The sequence below is a fragment of the Echiichthys vipera genome (assembly GCF_963691815.1).
Source record: "Echiichthys vipera genome assembly, chromosome: 1".
In the NCBI taxonomy this organism is placed as follows: domain Eukaryota; kingdom Metazoa; phylum Chordata; class Actinopteri; order Perciformes; family Trachinidae; genus Echiichthys; species Echiichthys vipera.
In genome coordinates, this window is record NC_139826.1 from 23255289 (window position 1) to 23276440 (window position 21152).

The window sequence follows — 21152 nt, forward strand, 5'->3', positions numbered from 1 at the left end:
TTATTAGATGCACTAGTATAGATACATACATAGATTGTCATATTAAAAATGTTTTTAACTTTTCTTCATGTGTGCTTCATGTGCTTTTGCTCTGTTGTGATGGTTTAGCCTATTAGATTGGCTACTATTTGTTGTAGGCAACACCTGTAAGTTTACATGTGGATTGTGTTTGTGTCATAGCCTATGTACGTTTATCTGGACAATTTGTCAAATGAAATACATTATATGATATGAATGGGATTTTGTCGTTCACACAATAGTTTGTATATGTTGTGAAATAAGTTAATGTAAAAACTAAAACTACAAAAGCACTGGCCGACATAGGCCCGCAAGCCTTAAGTCTGTATGTCACATGGGAGTTGTAGTCCATGGGTGGTGCACTTGATGAATGCTAACAAATTAATCGTTGTTTTATCCTTCACATTTCAAAGTTATCAGTATTTACTATAACGTACTAGTAGATATTAAAATTGACTTCGAATATGTGCAGAGTTCTCTGGTGTCCTGTTTTAGCTTTTCACAAAGTTTGATGAAAGAAAGTCTCGGTACAAAAATACAGCTCGACAGCGGAGCTAAGGCTAATGAAAGGAGGCTGGGCCACAAAAGGAGGCAGCTTTGGGGCATGGTGCATGCGCAGTAACATCTGATTTGCAATTGAAGACTGGGTCAATCAATAGCTTGCGCACTATCACAGAACTATTAAAATTATTGTGTTTAGGAGTTGTTACCTTCTTCTGGAAAATAATCGTATTTGATTTGTATAGCACTGATGTTTTCACTGTATTGATTTAAAAAAATAAAATTAAAGAAAACCGTCCAAGCGCACCCACGGAGCACCTGAGCGAAACCATCACTTCTAGCGCCATCTGCTGGAACCATGAACCCCCCAACAGCGCAGCTCCAGTTTTATTGCGCATGTTTCCCCCCAAATCGCAGAACATTTTTTTTGGCGTCTTAGCCTTCTTCTATTAGCCTTGAGCGAAGCCCGGAAGTAGGGCTGGACCTCGGCTCTTTATAAACATGGCCGTTAAGTCCTGTACAGCGTCAAGTACTGCGTTTGGCTGAATTAGACATCCAGGAAGTCACCGATGGTAACTAATACTGTAACAGGTGGAAAGAAAATGTAGAAATCATTTTCATTACTTTATCTCTGCGTGGGAACGTCATTTATAAACTTTCATGTAGTACGTTTTCGCTAGCGAGCTAACCAAGCTAACGCCGACGTCTCAACGTTAACTTGTGTCAACTTTTTCAACCAGCGTCATCTGCTACTTTACTGCTTAACGAAATGGAGAAGTGCCGCCGCTCACCCAGGCTCTCTCGATCGATACTGTAACGACACAGAAGGGCGTATTATCGGATTTACTCAGCTAAGGGCTGACTTAAACTTTATTGAAGGATCCTTTTGAGCTGTTGTTTTTTTCCACTGGCAACGGCCGAGAGGGCGGACATAAACAATGTTTTCTGTCAAACCCACGAAACCAACCTTCAAGTGCTATCTTCCTCCTGTGCAGGTATGTAGCATATTAGCTTGTGACTGATAACAGATAAGTTAATGTTTCATGGTGGATGGTCAGCATAGACTATACAGTGTCAGTATTTTAATGAAGGTAGACTGGATTTGTCGTGAGCTATGGTGGACGAAACATAACTTAAGTCTCAATAAATAAATAAATGCATACATACAGAAAACAAATAATAAATGCATAAATAATTAAATGTTGAAATGAAGTTTGGAATAAATACATGACTAAATATATTCCTAAATGCATAAATTAACGAATATATAAATGCTGAAATAGATATATGAATGAATGATAAATAAAATGTATAGGACCTCCTACCTCAATAACATATGCATACAGAAATAAACAAATGTAGGTGAACAAAATGTAGAAATAAATGTAAAGCATTTGTTTTTTTTTGTTTTTTTTATTTATACATGTATACATTATTTATTCATTCATTTAGTTATTTATTCCTGTATTTATTTATGCATTTATTTATTTAAATGACTTAAGTCATGTTTAGTCCTCCATAGTGACTGAAAGCCTAAATTTGACGTGTGGTCTAGAACAGTGTGGAAAGTGGTGGAAAGTTACTAAGTACATTTACTCAAGTACTGAACTTGAGTAAATGTACTTAGTTACTTTTTGAGGTGTTTGCACTTTACTTGAGTAATTCTATTTGAATCTACTTTATACTTTACTTAACTACATTTATTTGGTAACTTTCGTTTCTAGTGTCTTTACACATTAAGATTATTAATACAAAATATTATCAACAAATTAAACAACATATATTGTTTTAGATTAAGTTACACAGCAGTATATGAAGTAAATTAAATCTTCCCACCTTTAACATTAAGGTGATATTTACATTAATCTATCAATATTTATAATCTATTAATATAATATTCTGAAATGGGCCATTGTGCATAATCAGTTCTTTTACACTCTGAGGCTGATACTTTTGTACTTTCAATTGAATAACATTTTGAATGCAGGATTTTTACTTGTAAAAGAGTAATTCTACAGTGTGTTATTACTAATTTTACTTAAGTAAAAGCTCACAGTATTTCTTCAACCACTAGTCAAGAAGACATGACTGGAATCTGTATGCAGCCTCACTGACTCGCTGCTGTGTTGGATGGAATCAATAAACACTCAAAACAAGTTTTATTACTTAGAGTTTGAAACGGTGCACGGACGCAAATAATGCAAATGCATTTAACCAGATTGATTCTACTCTTGTGTGTGCCAAAAATGTAATTTGGAGAATTTAAACCTGTTCAGGGAATCTGATCCTGTTTTGAAAAGGAAAATAAGGCAATAATTTGTCATCCAATGTGTGGGTATTATTTTAATTCATATTGCTAACAGGTGTATGCACTTCTTCAGCATTTGTTATAGAGACGCTGGTGCAACAACCCAAACAAAACCAGTGTTTGTACTGACAAGGTCAAGACTAGTGTAGGGAAGTTTTTTGTATTTAGATAACATTATTTTCCATTGCAAGTGAAAAATGAAATAAAAGTGTGTCAATTTATATATTCTTGTTAAAAATCATGATCATGTTGCTCTTGTCTTAGTAAGCACTTAAGAATAGGTAACTGTAAATTAAATCCATAATAATTTTCTATATTTGTATCCAGGTAAATGTGTCCAATTTAGAATTTAATGTGCAACAAACATTGCAGTTATTGCACAGTTGTGAGAGAATATTAATGATGCACTTACCCCCAATTTAATTGTAAATAATAGCCTTTACACTGTCTGAGGGGATGTATTTTGTGTTGTTCAGTTCCAGCGCTTTGCTTATTTTACAAAATATGCTCTGACCATTTAATTTTTACTTTTTCAAGTACAGTTCAGTTCAGTCCAAGTGTTTGGATTTGTTTTGGGTGTGTACTCCAGCACATTGGATTTTAAACAAAACAAAATACCTGTAAAGAGCACAGATCCTCTACACTTCCACTGCAAACACTCCTAAACCTAAACGTCAGCACTTTAACCTCAAAGACATAGTCAGTTATCCACTGGAAACCGGTGTGCTGGAATAGAGCCATCAATGAAAAACCCATGACTGTCCAAACACTTATATGCTGTCACTGTATCTGCAATTGTAAGCGGTATTTGAGGATACAGCATTAATAGCATTGGTTGACATGTTGTAACTGTTTATGCAAAATTGATTCAGAAAAACAAATCATAACTGTGGGATGCCAGGATGTTTAGGGTGGTTGTATGGCAACCATGAATCGTAGGTGTTTTGGGAATCTGCGAGCCCTATTAGAAGTCTCTTCTGTTTTCATCAGTTCTACACTTGGAAGCAATTTCTATTTCATGCTCTGTTTACAATGCAAGGACACAAGTCATTTTCTAGCCCCTTCACCTTTTATAATGACAATGACTGCCATTATTTATCAACCATCTGACAAGCCAGTCTTTGAATTAAGTGTGCTTTTGCTTTTTTTTCCAGACTGATGTGAAGAAAAATATTGAACCACCTATTAAAAAGTTGGAGCCCAAGCTACTTCAAGGTAAGTTTATCTTCTGCAATATCCTAAGAATAGTTGGCACCACGGAAAGACGTACTTATTGCTTGATACTTATAATCAGATTGTTCATAAATATGTTTAACATGCATATAATAAAAATGTACCTATGTATCCCAAGGGATATTGTTGTAGAGCAGTTGAAGTATAAACTAAGAAGTGCAAAAGTGCAATGTATAATGAGTAAATGTACTTAGTTACATTTACTAATTACTCATTATCCCCATCCTAATTTGAACTACATGTATAAGAGTGCAGGCGCTGTAACAGGCTTTTGTTCAGTTGTTTTCTTAGCAATTTTCTCACGATCACGATGCACCCTCTCATGAGGGTTTAGAAACATCTCCCTGTCAGTGATATTTGCATTAGCAACAGTTTACTGTCCTTTGCAGCACAGTTCCTCTATATGTCCCTGTAGCTGTTTCCACCTCTCAGTTGTGGAATGTTAACTTTTTACAGGAAACAACGGCTTTAAAATATCATAAAAGTGGATTTTAAATATGGAGTTCTTAATTCTCTCAAGCTGTGCCAGTCAATGCAAATTTTTCTTTTTACAGTATGGCCTCAGAGTTACAAGTGTAGCTTGTTAAATAACTGGCGTAGCAGGAAATCTTTCACTTCAATGATTTATTCTGGGTCAGGTCTGAGCAGCTGATTTGGGAGCCTCACGGGAGTGGCTCGACACACCCTTTGCATAGTGTTACATTTTGTGTTATTTGTAGTACATATAAAGTGAAAAGTAGAAGAAAGTAGATGGAGCACAGTTACTATAAGAATACATCAAATCTATGTTTGTAACTTTAGGTCATAATAACTGGATGGAAATTATAGGAACTTTTACAATCACAAGTTTCTTTTTCTGACGACATTGGATATTTTAACATTGTATTATACATTAGTAATCATGGGATACCAGTGAGATTTCCTTTCATTATTTGTATAGCAAGCTTATTATTTACTTTATAATCTTCACTTTATGTATTTTTTCCTTGAACAGCAGTGGTAGACTGTAGATTTACACTCACTTCTTCTTTTTCTCATTTGTTTGTTACTAGGGGAGATAGTAGTTAATGAGGTAAACTTTGTGAGGAAATGCATCAGCGCTGAAAGCAGCCAGGATGACCTCTGGGGGAAGTTGATATGCACCAACTTTAAGGTCTCCTTCATCCCTCAAGATGCCCCTTCTATACAGGTATTTGTTTAGTTTTACTTTAAAGCAGTCAAACTGTATTTGATATTTAGTCGTTCTTAAGGCCTTTACACACCGGGGGCAGTTAATTTGCACGTCAATATAATCTTTTGAACCATTGTTTTTGTTAAAAAAGAACATAAATATTACGCGACAGTAAAACATTTCTTAAAAGTAAGTTAGATTTGGCTGAGCTTTTTTTGCGAATAAAGACATGTGGATTGTAGAACAACAACAACACGGAAGCTTCGTTGTCCGATTCAAGATGGCAGACTTGTTTCAACCTCACCAAAGGAAGTGCATACCCGACATTCACTCCTTCCATTCTTACCTTTCACAATAACAGCCCTAGACAGAGTGACTGTTGAGCTGATCTGACACACCACCAGTAAGAATATTTGCAGGCGAGCAATTTTCTCTTTTGTGTTGTTCATTCAACATGATCTTGGTGTGTAAAGGCCTGTAAAAGCAAAATATACTGTATAAGGCTGTTGGTTCGATGTTCAGTTATTGTGATGCCATAGATGTCAAAACTACATTTTTTTTTAACTTCCTCATACAGTGCTTAAACATATAAAAGTTTTATCAGGCTTGAAACAAAAAACAGCCTTCCATGATTACAGTTTTAATTTCATATGTGTGTAATCTTTTGGTGCCACCAGCATGCTGCTGAATAGCTTAAATACTTGCATTTCCACCACCATGTTTGTTTTAATAGTGCAGCTGGCAAAGAGGAAGGAAGACTAGTGTACTTTCCTGCACTACATTGTCAGTGATCTCACACAAGAAGTGAGAGAACACACATCTTTTCCAGCTAAGCGGCAGATTGTTGCCATAATAGCAGAATGGAACTTGATCATGTCTGAGGGGTCAACTCGTCCCATCAGTACTTAAGATACTATTTCAGTGAGTTATAAGTGTTCTGTAATGTCTACAAGATGTCACATTTTTGCTGTATGCCTTTACCACAGAAATCCCAGTTGTCCCATCTCCTGCTTGGAGAACACGACATCCCCCTCACCTGTCTGGAGCACGTGGTAACAGGTACACCTGGGGTCATTTTTGTTGTTGTTGTTGTTATTGTCATGTCAGACATTCTATCTGCATTCTATCCACATGTCAGATTCTTGTTACATATGCTATATTGTCTAATCAGTAGCCATAACACCCCATGGTTTTTAAGAAATAAAAACAAGCCAATTTTAGCTTCTTGTTTATCTCATCAATTGACTGTTTCAGAATAATTTGGTGAGTGAGCTACAATCAAAAATAAAGTTAAATGGCCTCCTGATTAATCTTTCACAGCTTGGTTGATTGGTCTCATTTGTTGGTCTTTTCTGGTCAGCAGTCTGATAACAAGTGATGTCACAGCTAAGGCAGTGTTCAATGGCAGTGCAGCCTAGCGGGGATTAGACTTGTTTATACATCTAATTGCTGTCAATTGCTGACACTGCAAGGTCCACTGCCCACAGCAACGTCTGTTGTGTTACAGTGATAAAGCATGAGGCTTTGTTTTACCCACCTCTTTTTTGACCTGCCTGAACTGGGCAGCTAAATACAGCATTATCATTATGGGATTTGGACAAGTATAGGAGCATAAAGAGTGGGATAAGGCCAAACCAGTATGTTTTAATTCTACTGACTGCTTTCACACACTGTGTAACACCAGGGCCAGGTGGTATAATCAAAACCTCAAATTACATTAAGACCGGGCGATATAGATGTGTGTGTGTGTATATATATATATATATATATATATTTTGTCAAAACTGTCACTATTGTGATGTTGAAAAACCAGCAGCTTAATTGCAAAATATTTGCGCTATTCAAACAACCCTTTATGTTCTGATCTTTGCCGCTATGTTTATTTTGCACTACAGTTCAAACTAAAATGGGAAAAAACTCACTACTTTTCATTTGTCAGGTATTTAAGTCACAGAAGAGTATACAAAATAGGCTTTGCCAGGTGGTTATTTTATATAGACTACTTATTGAACCACCAAAATATATAGTTCCAGTAGAAGTTCCAATCATATTTTGTTTGTCCCTCTCAGTAAATGATACCAAGGGGAAGAAGAAAGTATTGGGGTCAAACCAGAAACTGAAGTTCAACCCGACAGAGCTGATCCTCTATTGCAAAGACTTGCGCATCATAAGGTTCTGCTTTGATGAGGCTGGACCTGAGAGTGCGAAAAAGGTGAGTGATTGTGAATATTGTTGTACATTTGATGGTCTTTTTAGAGAGGCTTTTAGAAAAATATTTGATTAATGCTTGTCAGACTCATTAACTTTAGGTCCATTTGGGTCATGAGCCGAACAAATGGAAATAGAATAAATACATGAAATGACAAAAAATATCCTGACTGCAAGTTAAAGAAAAAAATGATTAAAACTTCTTTCTTTTGTGATCATACATAGATGACACCCATTTTTTTTACCACAATTGGTTCATTATTGTGCAAAGAAAAGCTTGCCCTCCCAATTATTGAAAAGAATTACATAAAGATTCTACACAAGGTAGCTTTAACTCTCAATGCCATACCCCCGAATGACTAATTGCTCAAAATGAACCATTCATTCCCCTTTTCTCAGATTCCCCTTGCCCATTTCACTGTTACTTGTTGCTTACCAAACTTTTCCTTTCCTGACTGTGAGCTAACGACATACACACACTCTGTTTCAGCGCTATGACCACTTCCTCAGCGACAAAGATATTTTTATCATACAGACTTTCATGTGCCACTCTCATACTTAATCTGAGTAGAAGCGACTAACTTCTCAAATACCATTTTCAGTGTAGCCATTAGTTAAACAGTTAATAAAAGACATTGAGAACAATGCTTATTCAGGGCAAGGAAAAAGAATGATCCTGATTGTATGAACAACTGGCAGTGTGACTCTGACTCATCTCCTGCACACAGAGATTAGGTGGATAGATGTTTCATTCTTTAAACTGGTTCAGCTGAGAGATCTGTAAACTAGTGTTGTTTTTATAGTAGCCATTCAACAAACAAATCAAGTACCTCAATACCAGCATATATTTGTTTGATATTTTCGGGATAGCTAGTGTTGTTTCAGAAGATAGTTGCACACATCGGAAATGAAAGAAAATCCTTGTAATGCAGATACAATGACCATGTAAATGCTTTGCACTTTAAAACATGCATTTCCGTTTCCATTAGTCAGTCTTTTTTTTTTCAGCAGAAAAACTATAACCAGGAAATTGTCACTTGTGATCGCTTGATAGGTACACTTATCCAACTCAAAACCGAGCCAACAGTAACAAAACAAACGCTGAGCACTGTCACGCTCTGTGGGCACAGATGTTGTGTTGAAAACATTGTGGTATCTGGAGTTGTAGAAGTCCTGAGACCTGTTCCTTAAAGCATGTTTACCAAATAATTGAGACTTATTTAGGTCAGTGTGACTCATTTTGAGTTGATTTGGTTCCATAGAGCAATTAAAACTAGTTTCATAGCATAAGTCACCACAGTAACTACTCTTGAACTATAGTGAATTTTCTTTTTTGTAACGAAATCAACTGAAATGAGTCAGACTTACCGAAATGAGCCTGGATTTTTTGGTGAACTTGCTTTATTGAACAGGCCCCTGGAAATAAATGTGTATTTGTGAATTATGTGCACAAAACTATTCAGGAACTCTTAGTTCCCTGCAGCCTCAACACATGACCAACAAGATTTGGGCAGCTTTGTCTCTTAACAGTGTGCCAATGAAATGGATATGAATGTGAATGTACATAGTTACATGTCTGATCTCCTGCCATGTCATCTGGGAGCAATTTCTGTGTAGTTTTGGAGGACTTTGAGTTCCACAGCCCATACCTGCAGTACACTTGGCTGACTACAGCATTACAGTATGGTACTGTATTGAACATTCATATGGTCAGTGTTAAAAGTCCATTTTTAAATCATTTCAAAATTAAGTATTCACCTTTTTATGTACTCTGCTGCTCACAGCAGATTATGGTAGATGGTGCACTCAAAATAGAAATGAGTCTGCACTCCCTCACTCCTTGTGAGTTTATTTATGGACACCATGTATGCAATTACAGTGTGAACTTAAAATGGGGCTCAGTTCTTTTTTTTTTTCTTTGTGACATATGGAATTAACCCAACCTATAATAGCTTATTTTGCCATAGGAAATTACAGAGTTGGGAGCAGCCTTGTACACACACACACACACACACACACACACACACACACACACACACACACACACACACACACACACACACACACACACACACACACACACACACACACACACACACACACACACACACACACACACACACACACACACACACACACACACACACACACACACATTCTATGTCCTCTCATGTTATTCACAGCTTTACTACTGAATGGACGGCTTTGTGTGACTAGTGGAGCCACAGGGAGATTCAGTCCTATAAACCCAGAGCACTAGGCTGTCAGTTAAACATTTGCTTTCCCAGATTTCACATACACTTGTGTTGTTGTAGTTAAAGAATATGCCTATTTTTCACACTCTGATCAACCTGAGTTTGGAAGCTGAATGGTTGTGATGAAACCTTATCTGCTTTGATAATGTTTGATTGATGTCTCCATTAAGCTGTACTCATATTGTACTGTACTGTGTCCCCATAAAAGTGCTTTTTTTTGTTTTGTTCTAGGTTTGCCTTGCTATTGCCCACTATTCCCATCCAGCTGATCTTCAATTACTGTTCGGCTTTGAATATCAAGGGCGGCGATACCATGAATCTAAAGGTACGAATATAGCTATCTATAAACTATTATCTTTGCTGTTAATCCACACTTAGGTTTGTGAATACCATTTTGAAGCCACAAGTTTGGCATTTTTGCTATTGCCATCTTGTTTTTTCGAAACCGGACATGACCATATTTGAAAAAGAGGGTGTAGCTGAGCCCAAAACCGGTGTTGTTTAAATGGCACTGTGCTAAGTTAAAAGCTAAAGAGGGAAACTGCAGATTTTTAACTGGCTGACACTAGTCATCAGGCAGACTGTTGCCACTGGATGAGCGGGGCGCTTCAGGTGGTGGCGCAGTTCATCTGCATGAACTGTCCGCACTGCAATGACACTGAGCTGGTTGAAAATTGGCGGTTCCCTTAAGTTACCAGTTAAAGCTAGCGGCAGCTAGCCAGTATGCAACCGAACCCTGATCAAGACTTTTTTAACTGACCACATTGTTACAGCTATTTTAATATACAACGTGCTGTGCATATGCATTACTAAGCCTCTATCCTGTCGCTGTCATGGCAACCTGTCAATCATAAGGGAGCCCCGCCCTAAAGCATACCCTGCTTTATCGTCTGTTTTACTCTAAATGGGGCCATAATTTATTAAATGAACATCATATTGAAGAAGATTTCAAACTAGCGATTGAGGCCATAAACCCATTAGGACCATTTTTACTGATGCAATTAATCAAGTAAGAAGTGAGGTCATTTTCTTATTGACTTCTATAAAATCAGACTTCTTTTTGGAGACAGTGGAGTCGCCCCCCTGCTGGACATTAGAAAGAATTTAGGTTTACGGCACTTCCACGTTGGCTTCTCTTTTCAGATCCGGAAGCTACGTCCATCTGTACCAGAAATAATCTCAAAGTGTACCTGTATTTCCAGGGGAGCGAGTCAATGGTTCCACCCCTCGTGGTGGATTACGGACCCCAATGTTTGACCGTCCATCAGACTGGGATCGGGAGATCAAGAGAACAGGGGCATCAGAGTGGAGGGTGTGCTCCATCAACGAAAGTTATGCCATCTCACCAAGGTTTTCAGCTCATGTTGTTTCTTGTTGGCGATTTATGATGGGTGTCATATGCAGAGCATGCCTCTAGCTCCTTCACTTGGCTTTAGCTGTTACAGACACTTTAAATTTCACCCCTTACTCACACCTGGTATGTTTTGGCAAGGCGGAATATTTACACTGTCCGCTTTTTTCCCCTCTTCATGAGTGACTGAAGAAAAAAACCTCTGTGCATGTCTCAGTGTAACATGCAAGTATAATTTGGACAATAAGTGCCATTCATCTATGTTCAGTGGTGACATCATAGTGGGTTTCAAAGTGAGGATTTGCAGTGTTTTATGTGGAATTTGAGAAAATACTCCAAATTGCATAATGGTTGCTTTCACCAAACTGTACACATCACATGAAGCCAAAACAATACTTGCTGTACACTCTGAGTTTTCACAAACCAGCTTAGATATTTTGGACAGGCTCAGCAAAACACATCCAGTGCTAACAAGTTATGTACATGAACCAAGGTATTTGCTACGATTTGTACAATGTTATGGTATGTCCACATGAAGCAACACACTTAAGTGATACAATATATAGCCTAAAAATAAACTTTCTGCTTTAGGATGTCTTTGTCTTTCTGATTTTTAAGAGTGGAAGTTGCAGGAAACCTGAAAATACTTTTACTTGGATATATTTTCCTATTTTTTTACTCTTTGTTTTGTATTTGATTCTTGTGTAACACCAGTTTTTCTCCTTTTTAGTCTCCCAGAGTACATTGTGGTCCCAGTTTCTCTGGCAGATCAGGATCTAAAGCAGTACTCCATATACTTCACTAATCAGCGGATCCCTGTGAGTTTTCTGATTTCTCAATTAATCCATTAAGTGTGCTGGTTGTCAAGCTTGGCAGAGGAATAATACATTAATCTCTGTCAGTTATTTATAATTAGGCCTTGATTGTTATTTTATTAGTACATTCAAGAGCCACCAAGTTTCTGCTGTATCTGTATAGTGTTATTACTGTACCGTTAAATAAGCAAACAAAATCGATTCCATAGATTCAGACATCCACTTACATGTACATATAATTAAATTTGATGTGATAAAAAATCATGTCAAGTCATAAAAAATAAAGTGAAGATTTATTAACATAAAATAGTGGTAAGAAAAACGTAAAAAAAAGTTTGATTGATCAGAGCATGCCTTTTATTTACCCACTGATTTATACTTTCTTGTAGCTCTGGTGCTGGAATCATCCAAATGGAAGTGCTCTTGTCCGCATGGCCAGCATTAGTGATCCATTGCAGCAGAGGAAAAATGAGCAGAGGTACGACAAACTCACTTGATTCAGATTCAATACATGTATTAAATGTGTTCTTTCTGCTCTCTCGTTCACACTGGAATTCAGTAGCAGCCAACAGATGGTTCAAATGCAGCAGTGGAATAAGAAAGTGTTGAGATCTGTCATAATTTCATATCATTTTAAATCTTTATTTTTTCATTTGTACAGTTTTTTGTAATATAGCTGATTATGCGAATGTTCTGAATATACAAATAATGTATTGCTTAGATGTTGCGACAGCTGTTTTAAGATATGTCTGTCTGTCTTGTGTTGTGGTAGGGTCTTCACTGCCATCACAAAAAGCCACCCACACCGCAGTGAAGTCATCAAGTCGGACGTAGACAAGTTTCTGCCTAACATCCTGGACATCCAGAGTGCCTTTGTTAAAATCAGGCAGATCTGCGTCATAGGTGAGCCTCACTTTCAGCGGTAAAAGTAGATAACTGCTGCAAGTATCCACGTATCTCAATGCACATTTCCTTATGAGTCGAAATGGAAATGCTTTATTTATTTAGATTTATTTAAGTGTTGTTTTGATTGTATGCAGATCCTTTTGAGGAGTCAGAGGAGAGGTGGCTCTCATCTATTGAAAACTCACGATGGCTGGAGTACGTCAGGTATGCAATCTCCCTGACAATGCATGATAGCTCTTTATAAACAACACTGTTGTTTATAAAGAGCTGAAATGGAAATGTCTTATGAGCCTTCACAATGTTTGTGTTACCCTCACCTGGAACATAACATACCTTGAGAAACATCTTGTATTGTTTTTTTAATTTCTTCTTTCTGATTTAAGATGCATTTACACATGTATATAAGTTACTGTTAATATGTCAAATACATTTATTAACGTTGTATCATGTGTGTTGTATCTCCTTCATATTTCTATATTGCTTTTGTGTAAATAAACAGTCATGAGATGAGTAGCATGGTTATTCCGACAATGGTCTGCTTGCCTGGGCTATCAGTCCGCAAACACAAAAATAACTTAAAATATTAAGTTTATAATGTGCAAAGTAAGTTAACATTTATTTTCTGTTTGTGACTAAAGGGCTTTCCTGAAACACTCAGCTGAGATAGTTTACCACCTGGATGGAAGGAATGCTTCAGTCATTCTTCAAGGTATAACTCTCTCTTTGTGGTTGTCTTTATTAGTCACTAGTCTACATATTATTGTAAAGGTTAAGCCTCATAGTTTCAATCCAGGGATTCGCAGAGAAACAGCACTTTTTATTCTTTATTTTGCATTATTACACTTGCATTATTGTTGTCAACATAGAATCATTACCATATTATAGTGCTTTCATTACAAAGCGCTTATTTAAACTTTTGTTTCCTCCTTTTGTCTGCCTATACAGAGGAGGAAGACAGAGACCTGAACTGTGTGGTGTCCTCTTTGGTGCAGCTAATGTTGGACCCTCATTATCGCAGCCTTATTGGCTTTCAGAGTTTGGTGCAGAAGGAGTGGGTGATGGCGGGCCATCGCTTCTTGGACAGATGCAACCACTTGAAGAAGAATGACAAAGAGGAGGTATTTGTCTGACAGTCAATGACTCACTCCCAGATCTAAATGCCAAGACACTTATTCTTCTTGTGTGTTTCTCTCTGTTCTCTCAGGCCAAGTCCCCACTGTTCATGCTGTTCCTGGACTGTGTGTGGCAGATGATGAACCAGTATCCAGCAGCATTCGAGTTCACAGAGGCCTATCTGACAGTACTGAGTGATAGCATGTGGATCCCACTCTTCAGTACTTTCCTCTTCAACTCTCCCAAACAGCGAGCTCAGCACTTGATGGTGAGAGACGCACACATATGATTGTATGCAAATGTATTCAGTATATTTATATGTGGAAATGCCACAGTGCACAATGCTGTGTGGACCAAATGCAACAGATTACACCATAAAAACATTCACAAATCTGTACACACAAAAAAATTGACATTAATTCTTGCTTAAAAGTAAAATGTGACATATTACATATCAGTGGTCCAAGAAGAATAAAAAATGCGTGCGTGTGTGTTAATTGACAGAAAAGAGTGCAACGTAAGGCGCACAGATAAGACAACATTTAGCTTGTGGTCAGGACAAAAGCAAGTCATGGCAGTTGTGGATGCATGGAGTCACCCAAGGTCTTATTATACACTATGAAAAACACTTGTATTTACTCAACAGGACTTTGCCAAGAATAAAGCCATCCCTCAAGGAGAAGACCAGGTTGTGTATTTCCCTCCTGTTTGGGACTGGTCACAGCAGTTCTCCACCAAAGACCGAACCCTCTTTAACAACCCCATGTATGTAGGCAAAGGAGTGGCCTGCGTTCAGAATGGGGAAGTTAAAACCTTCAGACGCACAAAGGTACATAACACTGAGCTTCACAGGTTTATTAAAGAACGACTAGTAACAGCATTTTGATTTATGTGTATGCTCTGTTTTTTTACTACCTTGGATACATAACAAACACTTGAATTTCAATGTAGACTTTCAACCTTAGTTTAACGGTCTTCAGCCATGTTGAATGAAAGATGTAAGGTCTTTACTAGTCCTTCCCTTGCACAGTCATGTAGCCAGTTTTTAGTGTGCAAGGACTGTTTATACATCTACACCCAAAACCATCAGTATAATACCAAGTATCACACTCGAATACTGTGCATAGGTGCTCACCACGAAATATGTCACCTCACTCCTCCAGTCCAATTACCTCAGGTTAGTATTTATTACTATTTTCATGAGCATTTTGCTGAAATGGAGTAAATGTTTCACATGAATAATCCATCCAGTCAGCAGTTTTGATTATTGCTGCTGAGATTTTACAGGCAGCGTTTTGTTTTCCTGTCATCAGCAACTTCAGAAAACCAACAGAAGGTGAATTATTACACAGAAAATAAATCATTGTTTTGTTTTTCTTAAAGGGAGGCATCATGAAAAACATTATACCTACAAACTGTGAAATAAGACAAACCAGTCAGCTTTGGGCTGTCTAGATCACAAAACATGGGATTCAACAAGCCCTTCACATTAGGCTCCCCTTTTTATGTCACATTTAGGCTCATTGGAATATACATATTTTTATTTTATTAAAGCATGTAAACATGTTCTAGTAGAAACCCAAAACACAAGTATGAATATGAAAATGAGCATAATAGTTCTTATTTAAGTTCTGGGTTTCAGGATCATGAGGACTTGATAACCCAGGTGCACTAATTTAGAACCTGGAACAAGTAAGCTTCGGTAAGACAGCGTTTGATTATTTTCACTGCACATGATAAACTGTCCTTCCTCCAGCAGAAAACCTACAGTTCCACATTGCGAGGAACATCTGCATCACTGCGCAATGGGGTGAAGGATGGAGAGGACACACTGACCCGACGGGGCTCTCTTATGTCGGAGCTGAAGCCCGATTTCTCACCAGTTAAAGACGAAAGCCCATCGGAGCGCTTCTTCAGAGACTGGTTCTCTCGACCTGCTGACCAGCAGGGCCTCCTGATTCCCTTGCTCACGCCCTCGCACATGGCTCTCTGGAAGCTCTACTTTCTACGCTGGGTTCCTGAGGCCTGCATTCCCAAAGGAGGCCCCATCACCGCCTACCACAAGCTCTCCCAACTGGTCGATGAAATTGAGATACTGCAGAGTCAGCTCAGGCAATATAAGGGACCCAGTCCAGGCAACATGCCACTCCCCAGCCCAAGTAGGCCCCTCTCAGACCAAAGGAGAATGTATTTTAAAGCCAGTTCCCCATATGATCCCCCCACACCTCCAGACTTCCTTACCTCCTCCTTTCCTTTCACCCCAATGGGAAACCTGTGTCGCCGCAGTGGCCATGGGACCCCCATTAGCAAATTTCTGAATGGGGCGAGGATCTGGCTCTCTACAGAGACTCTTGCTAATGACTCTCTCTGAAGACATGGGGCTATGGAGCTCACTTTTCTGAGCTCAGACAGGTTTGTGTAACAATTAATCATCTTATTTTCTAGTACCTCTTTCTTAAATACCAAGAAGGAAAATGCGAAACAACTTTGGACTTCTGATTTTAATAGTTTATAAGCTAGAATGTGCATCGTTGATGCTGCATTGAAATCTGAGGTAATTTCTAAATTGAAGCGTCCTCTTTAGGACATCCATTATTGTCGTTTAAAGTTGGGTTCAGATTCACTAAAGCGCATCCTCCTAATTGGCCAGTGAGTTGTTTCTGTGCAGTCTTCTCTGACTGTGAAAGATCATCATACTTAATGCAATGTATAACAGACTTGTTTTCTTGTCTAGATTGTAATATTGAGTCGAGAGCTTACTGTCCAAGATTTACCTGTGATTCAGTGCACATTTTAAAGCAACAATCGAAATTTAACTATCTAAGTATGTGTGTATCAATGCCATGAGTTTAGTTGTCCTTTTGTGGAATTATTGTTGGTCAGTAAGCCTTGCCCACTGTAATGAGACTGAAAGCGTAATCCAAATAGTAATACTTGAAATTTGAAAATGCCCGTTTTTACTGCAGCAGCAATGATACTTTTCACTGAACACTGATTTCAGAGACTCAATTTTTTGTAGAGAAATTGACAATGTAATGTTTTATTATTGGTTTTTAATTCAGAAAGAGGAACAGAAAATAACACTGCTAATTTTACTATGTGGTTAAAAACAAAGAGGATCTGGCCTGGTTGAATGTAATTAGGCATTTATTTTCTTTATTGCACAAACTTAATGCTATTTGCTCCAAGTGCCCATATTTTAATGGTTATGTTGGGGTTTCACTGTAAGCAGCAAATAGTGTGATTTCAGGGTGTTACTTAGTAGATTTACTATATTTTTGAGGCTTAGAAAATGGCCTATATTTTAGTATCATAAAGCTGGTGATACTTGGAGGGCAAAGTGGAGCTGTGAGGACTTCAATCTGTGGTAGATATTTCCTCTTCTCTTTTGAAGGGGTTTTATTAAACATTTATAGATGCCTTCTGGTAAGGCACTGCGGAGAAACTACTCCTATTAACAGTAGCTGAATGGTTAAATATTTGAAAGCAAAGGGACAGCCAAGGGCTTTGACTCAAACCAGTCTCTAGTTTAGTACATAGTGCATTTCAGGCACTGAAGTTAGTGATGCGATGGGTCAATGACGAGTGACACAGTTTCAAGGCAGCACACATGAGAAAACATCGGCAAAAAATCATCTGGATATTAAGTGTAAAATACCCCATGTGTTGACATTTCAGAATAAAATTACAACAATGGTCAATTAAAACTACAGTTCACACAGGCTATTTAAAGAATACCCGATAATGTATGTAGCTATAACAGAACGTATGCTTGTAAACACACTTCTAGTTTTTACCCAGATGGTGCTACTCTACATAGAGGAATAATATAATAGAAAACAGTGAAGTTACTGTACTTCCCGTCAGGATAGCAATAGTGAGAATTTCACTCTTTTTTTTTTAATTTATGGTGCAATTAGTGAGTTTTCTAGCAAGCCAAACTTCCAGTGTGCTGCAAAAACTGTGTCATTTGGAGCCCCTTTTTAAAGTATCTGCCTGGGAACTTCACTACCTGCTGAACTAGAGAGTGGTTTGAGACACACCGGGGGAAATGGATTAGTCATCCCATTTAAAACTGGTGAGAAACTAGCACTGTGTAATACCCTAATGTCTTAAAACGACAGTACAGCATTTAATGTCAAAGCCCTTTTGTAATATTAAATATAAGATCATACAATCCAATTACACAGGAGCATTGATCCTTAGATGCTAGATTGACCAGCTTTACGTGATTTGGCAATAACTAGTTCAGGTGTTTTTTGATATAGATGTGTATAGTGTGAGTGCAGAACCTGCTCTCCCAATTGCTATTAATTGCACATTTTACTCAATATATAGGATAGTTTGTTTTAAAGTGGTTGTTGAATATAATTTTGGCAAATATTATAAATACTGTATATGCTTGAAATCTTCCAATTCATATTTTAGATTTATGGTACTAAATAACCTTTATGCTTGATTTAGTCTTTATATTTTCTGGAGAGATATTTATATACTGTGTTCTTCCACTAATTCGCAATGTTGCACTCTGCTGTAATTGCATGATGACCGTGCTTCCACTGTGGCACAGTTTGATATTGATGAGCAGCAGATGTATTTATTCAGTTATGCAAATGTTCTCTAAGAGGGATGCAAGTGCTACTGTACATCCCCTGTGCCTTTTTGGGAAGATTGACCATTTTTGTAACTATATTCAAAAGCCATTGACTTATTTTAGTTTTCTAAAACTGTTGATTTATCGATTCTGTAGTTGATGTCAGTGGTACTGCACTGAAGCTGTTTTTCCTAACAGAAAATAAGGCTAAAATGTGTACCAGTAACCAATCATTACATTATTTTTCAAATGAATTTGCGTTCTGTCTTTTATTTCACTGGGTTCAGACTCAAGAATCTACTGATTCTGTGTATTAACCTCAGACGGTATAACACTACTCCCATATATCACAAACGATATATGCCAAGACCTCTCGCACAATGTTTGTACAATGAGAAGGAAGTGAAGAAAACACAGCTGATGATTCCCAGCCCAGCTCACCTGCTGAATATATTCACAAAGATTCCTGGTACCAAGTGACGATTATACACGATGATTTATAAATGCCACGCTCGTAAGATTTTCTTAGCAGTTTAGAGTTTTTTTGTCATTTAAGTTGTAATCATTTGAGCATATTAACTCTATCTATCTATCTATCTATCTATCTCTATCTATCTATCTATCTATCTATCTATCTATCTGTCTGTCTGTCTGTCTGTCTGTCTGTCTGTCTGTCTGTCTGTCTGTCTGTCTGTCTGTCTGTCTGTCTGTCTGTCTGTCTGTCTGTCTGTCTGTCTGTCTGTCTGTCTGTCTGTCTGTCTGTCTGTCTGTCTGTCTGTCTGTCTGTCTGTCTGTCTGTCTGTCTGTCTGTCTGTCTGTCTGTCTATAAAGTAAATTGAGAAAAGAAAAACACCCAACTTAAAAGGCAGCCACAAGAAGCCACCCCAGCACATTTTAGATATACACAAGCATGCAGACATACAGTAGATGCATATACATAGAGTATATAGATAAATACACATTCTGTACACTAGCTCTTCCAGTTGCGTAGAATAAGCCTGCCCGTGACAATTAAACATGTCTATATTCTGCTTTAGTAAGGCCTAGTGGCACAAGAGATTTGTTTCTTAGCAATGTAGAGTTCTGCCATTTTGAAAATATTTTGTCTTTTATAAAAAAAGATAAAAATAAATAACAGTAATAAAATGTCTTATACATTATAATACCTGCTGGGGTCAGCAACTGATAGTGAGGAAGAGAAAATGGCCAGAGGTAAAGCCAGGACAAAAGGCTGAATGACACGTATCATGCACGGGTAAGGTTTGTGGCTGATCTCTTCAGAAGTGCTACTTAACACTACGCCGATTTACAAACATTGGCAGTGTGCTTCTTTGTGATGAAACCCAAAAGAAAAATATGAGATATCGAACAATTGGATTTAAAAAATGACAAACAACAGAAAGAAGAGATTCTAATAAAACTATTGAGGTTGCCTCATATGAGGAGGAATTTGTGATTGATGTGAATTATTTAAAAAAAATTAAGACTAAAATGAGTGAAAGGTTATTCTGTCCACCTTAGTCAGAGTTTTTCTGAGAAGCTATATGAGTATTTTCAGATTGTAAGAAAATAAATAGGAGTGATAACTACAGTCTAATTTGGGAAATTTAAATAGAGCAATGACGTCACCATCGGGTAAATCCAAATCCTGTTCAGATACCTGGTATTCTGTAACTGACTTCATCTATTCAGTACCTGATGTACATGAGTAGCTCTACTGTTTCATAATTTACAGATCTGAATCAGAATCTACACTAACATTACATGAAAGTCTCATAATAATGCTAGGTTATGTTTTTGTAAAGTATATCAAATTAAGATATCTGACTAAATGGCAATCTCAAGGTCTAAAAATATAAGCAGAGACCAAAAAGAACAATGTAAAATATGTACTTCTGTATAAAGTTTCTCTTTTAAACTTGAACAGTGAATGTGAGCAGTTTTTCATGTTAGTTGCAGGACGAATCCTTGCAGGGGCAATGTATTTTGGGCTGCTTTAAGGCTAATGATAGTTGAATTGGACTTGACACTACTTGAGTGTTTAACACAGGTGCAGAGGGTAAGTACAAAATGTAGTTCCTTTTTTTCTTCAGAGGCACCGATTGGTGATAAGATTACGGAATGGAGGAGCAATGGCGCTAAGAAGATCAGAATAAATCACCACATCCTCAGTTAAGATTTTTGCATACTGTACAGTGCGCTGGAAGAAGCCATCAGATGCTTGCAGGAAAAGCATCGGTGTAACACAAAATGCTGACAATGGTCACATTCTATTGTAGCATGTCATGCACAATACCAGCGTCCCAGTTTGTGTCAAAGATAGATTACAAACCAGGCAAACTTCTCTGTGCTCCCTATGTTTACTGCATAGAAATAGATTTTTGGTTTTGATTACTTGCAGATTTACCCACTCAAGTACAAGTAAAATCAAGTTTTAAGTCTTTCTTATCTTACCTTATGTTGCACATGGTGCATATTCATAAATTGTTTTTTTTGATCATACTACCACAGAGAGAAATTAGGGGCAATATGGGCTCCCTTTAATCCAGCCAAGGTTCTGTACCCAGAGTGACCTGTCATGCCTCTAGTCTGTAGTCACTGCACCAAATGTCTAAATATTTCAGAACAAATTCAAAATTGTACAACATGAAATGCTCGTTTTCATCTACAATGGGTATG

General features: G+C 37.6%; 1 protein-coding gene across 2 annotated transcripts; it reads left to right on the forward strand.

Moving 5' to 3' along the window:
* The first annotated feature begins 1013 nt into the window (after positions 1 to 1013).
* On the forward strand, positions 1014 to 18723 carry mtmr10 (myotubularin related protein 10). Of its 2 annotated transcripts, none has more exons than XM_083918878.1 (16): positions 1014 to 1514; positions 3982 to 4042; positions 5113 to 5249; positions 6218 to 6290; positions 7301 to 7443; positions 9926 to 10019; positions 10897 to 11044; positions 11776 to 11863; positions 12250 to 12338; positions 12633 to 12763; positions 12901 to 12970; positions 13405 to 13475; positions 13712 to 13884; positions 13971 to 14147; positions 14526 to 14708; positions 15636 to 18723. In XM_083918878.1, exons 1-16 carry the CDS (start codon positions 1458 to 1460, stop codon positions 16248 to 16250), a joined length of 2310 nt encoding a protein of 769 aa, XP_083775004.1. In that variant the 5' UTR covers positions 1014 to 1457; the 3' UTR covers positions 16251 to 18723. The 2 variants fall into 2 exon arrangements, with proteins under 2 accessions (XP_083775004.1, XP_083775005.1); XM_083918879.1 differs by having other exon boundaries at positions 15639 to 18723.
* Positions 18724 to 21152: the final 2429 nt, after the last annotated feature.

What these genes read in the sequence shown, in the direction of transcription:
- mtmr10 (XM_083918878.1), top strand. Translation starts at nt 1,458, where the DNA reads ATGTTTTCTGTCAAACCCACGAAACCAACCTTCAAGTGCTATCTTCCT. An exon ending in AGAAGAATGACAAAGAGGAG is followed by an intron (nt 13,885 to 13,970) that starts GTATTTGTCTGA and finishes CTGTTCTCTCAG; the next exon opens with GCCAAGTCCCCACTGTTCAT. An exon ending in AAACCTTCAGACGCACAAAG is followed by an intron (nt 14,709 to 15,635) that starts GTACATAACACT and finishes TCCTTCCTCCAG; the next exon opens with CAGAAAACCTACAGTTCCAC.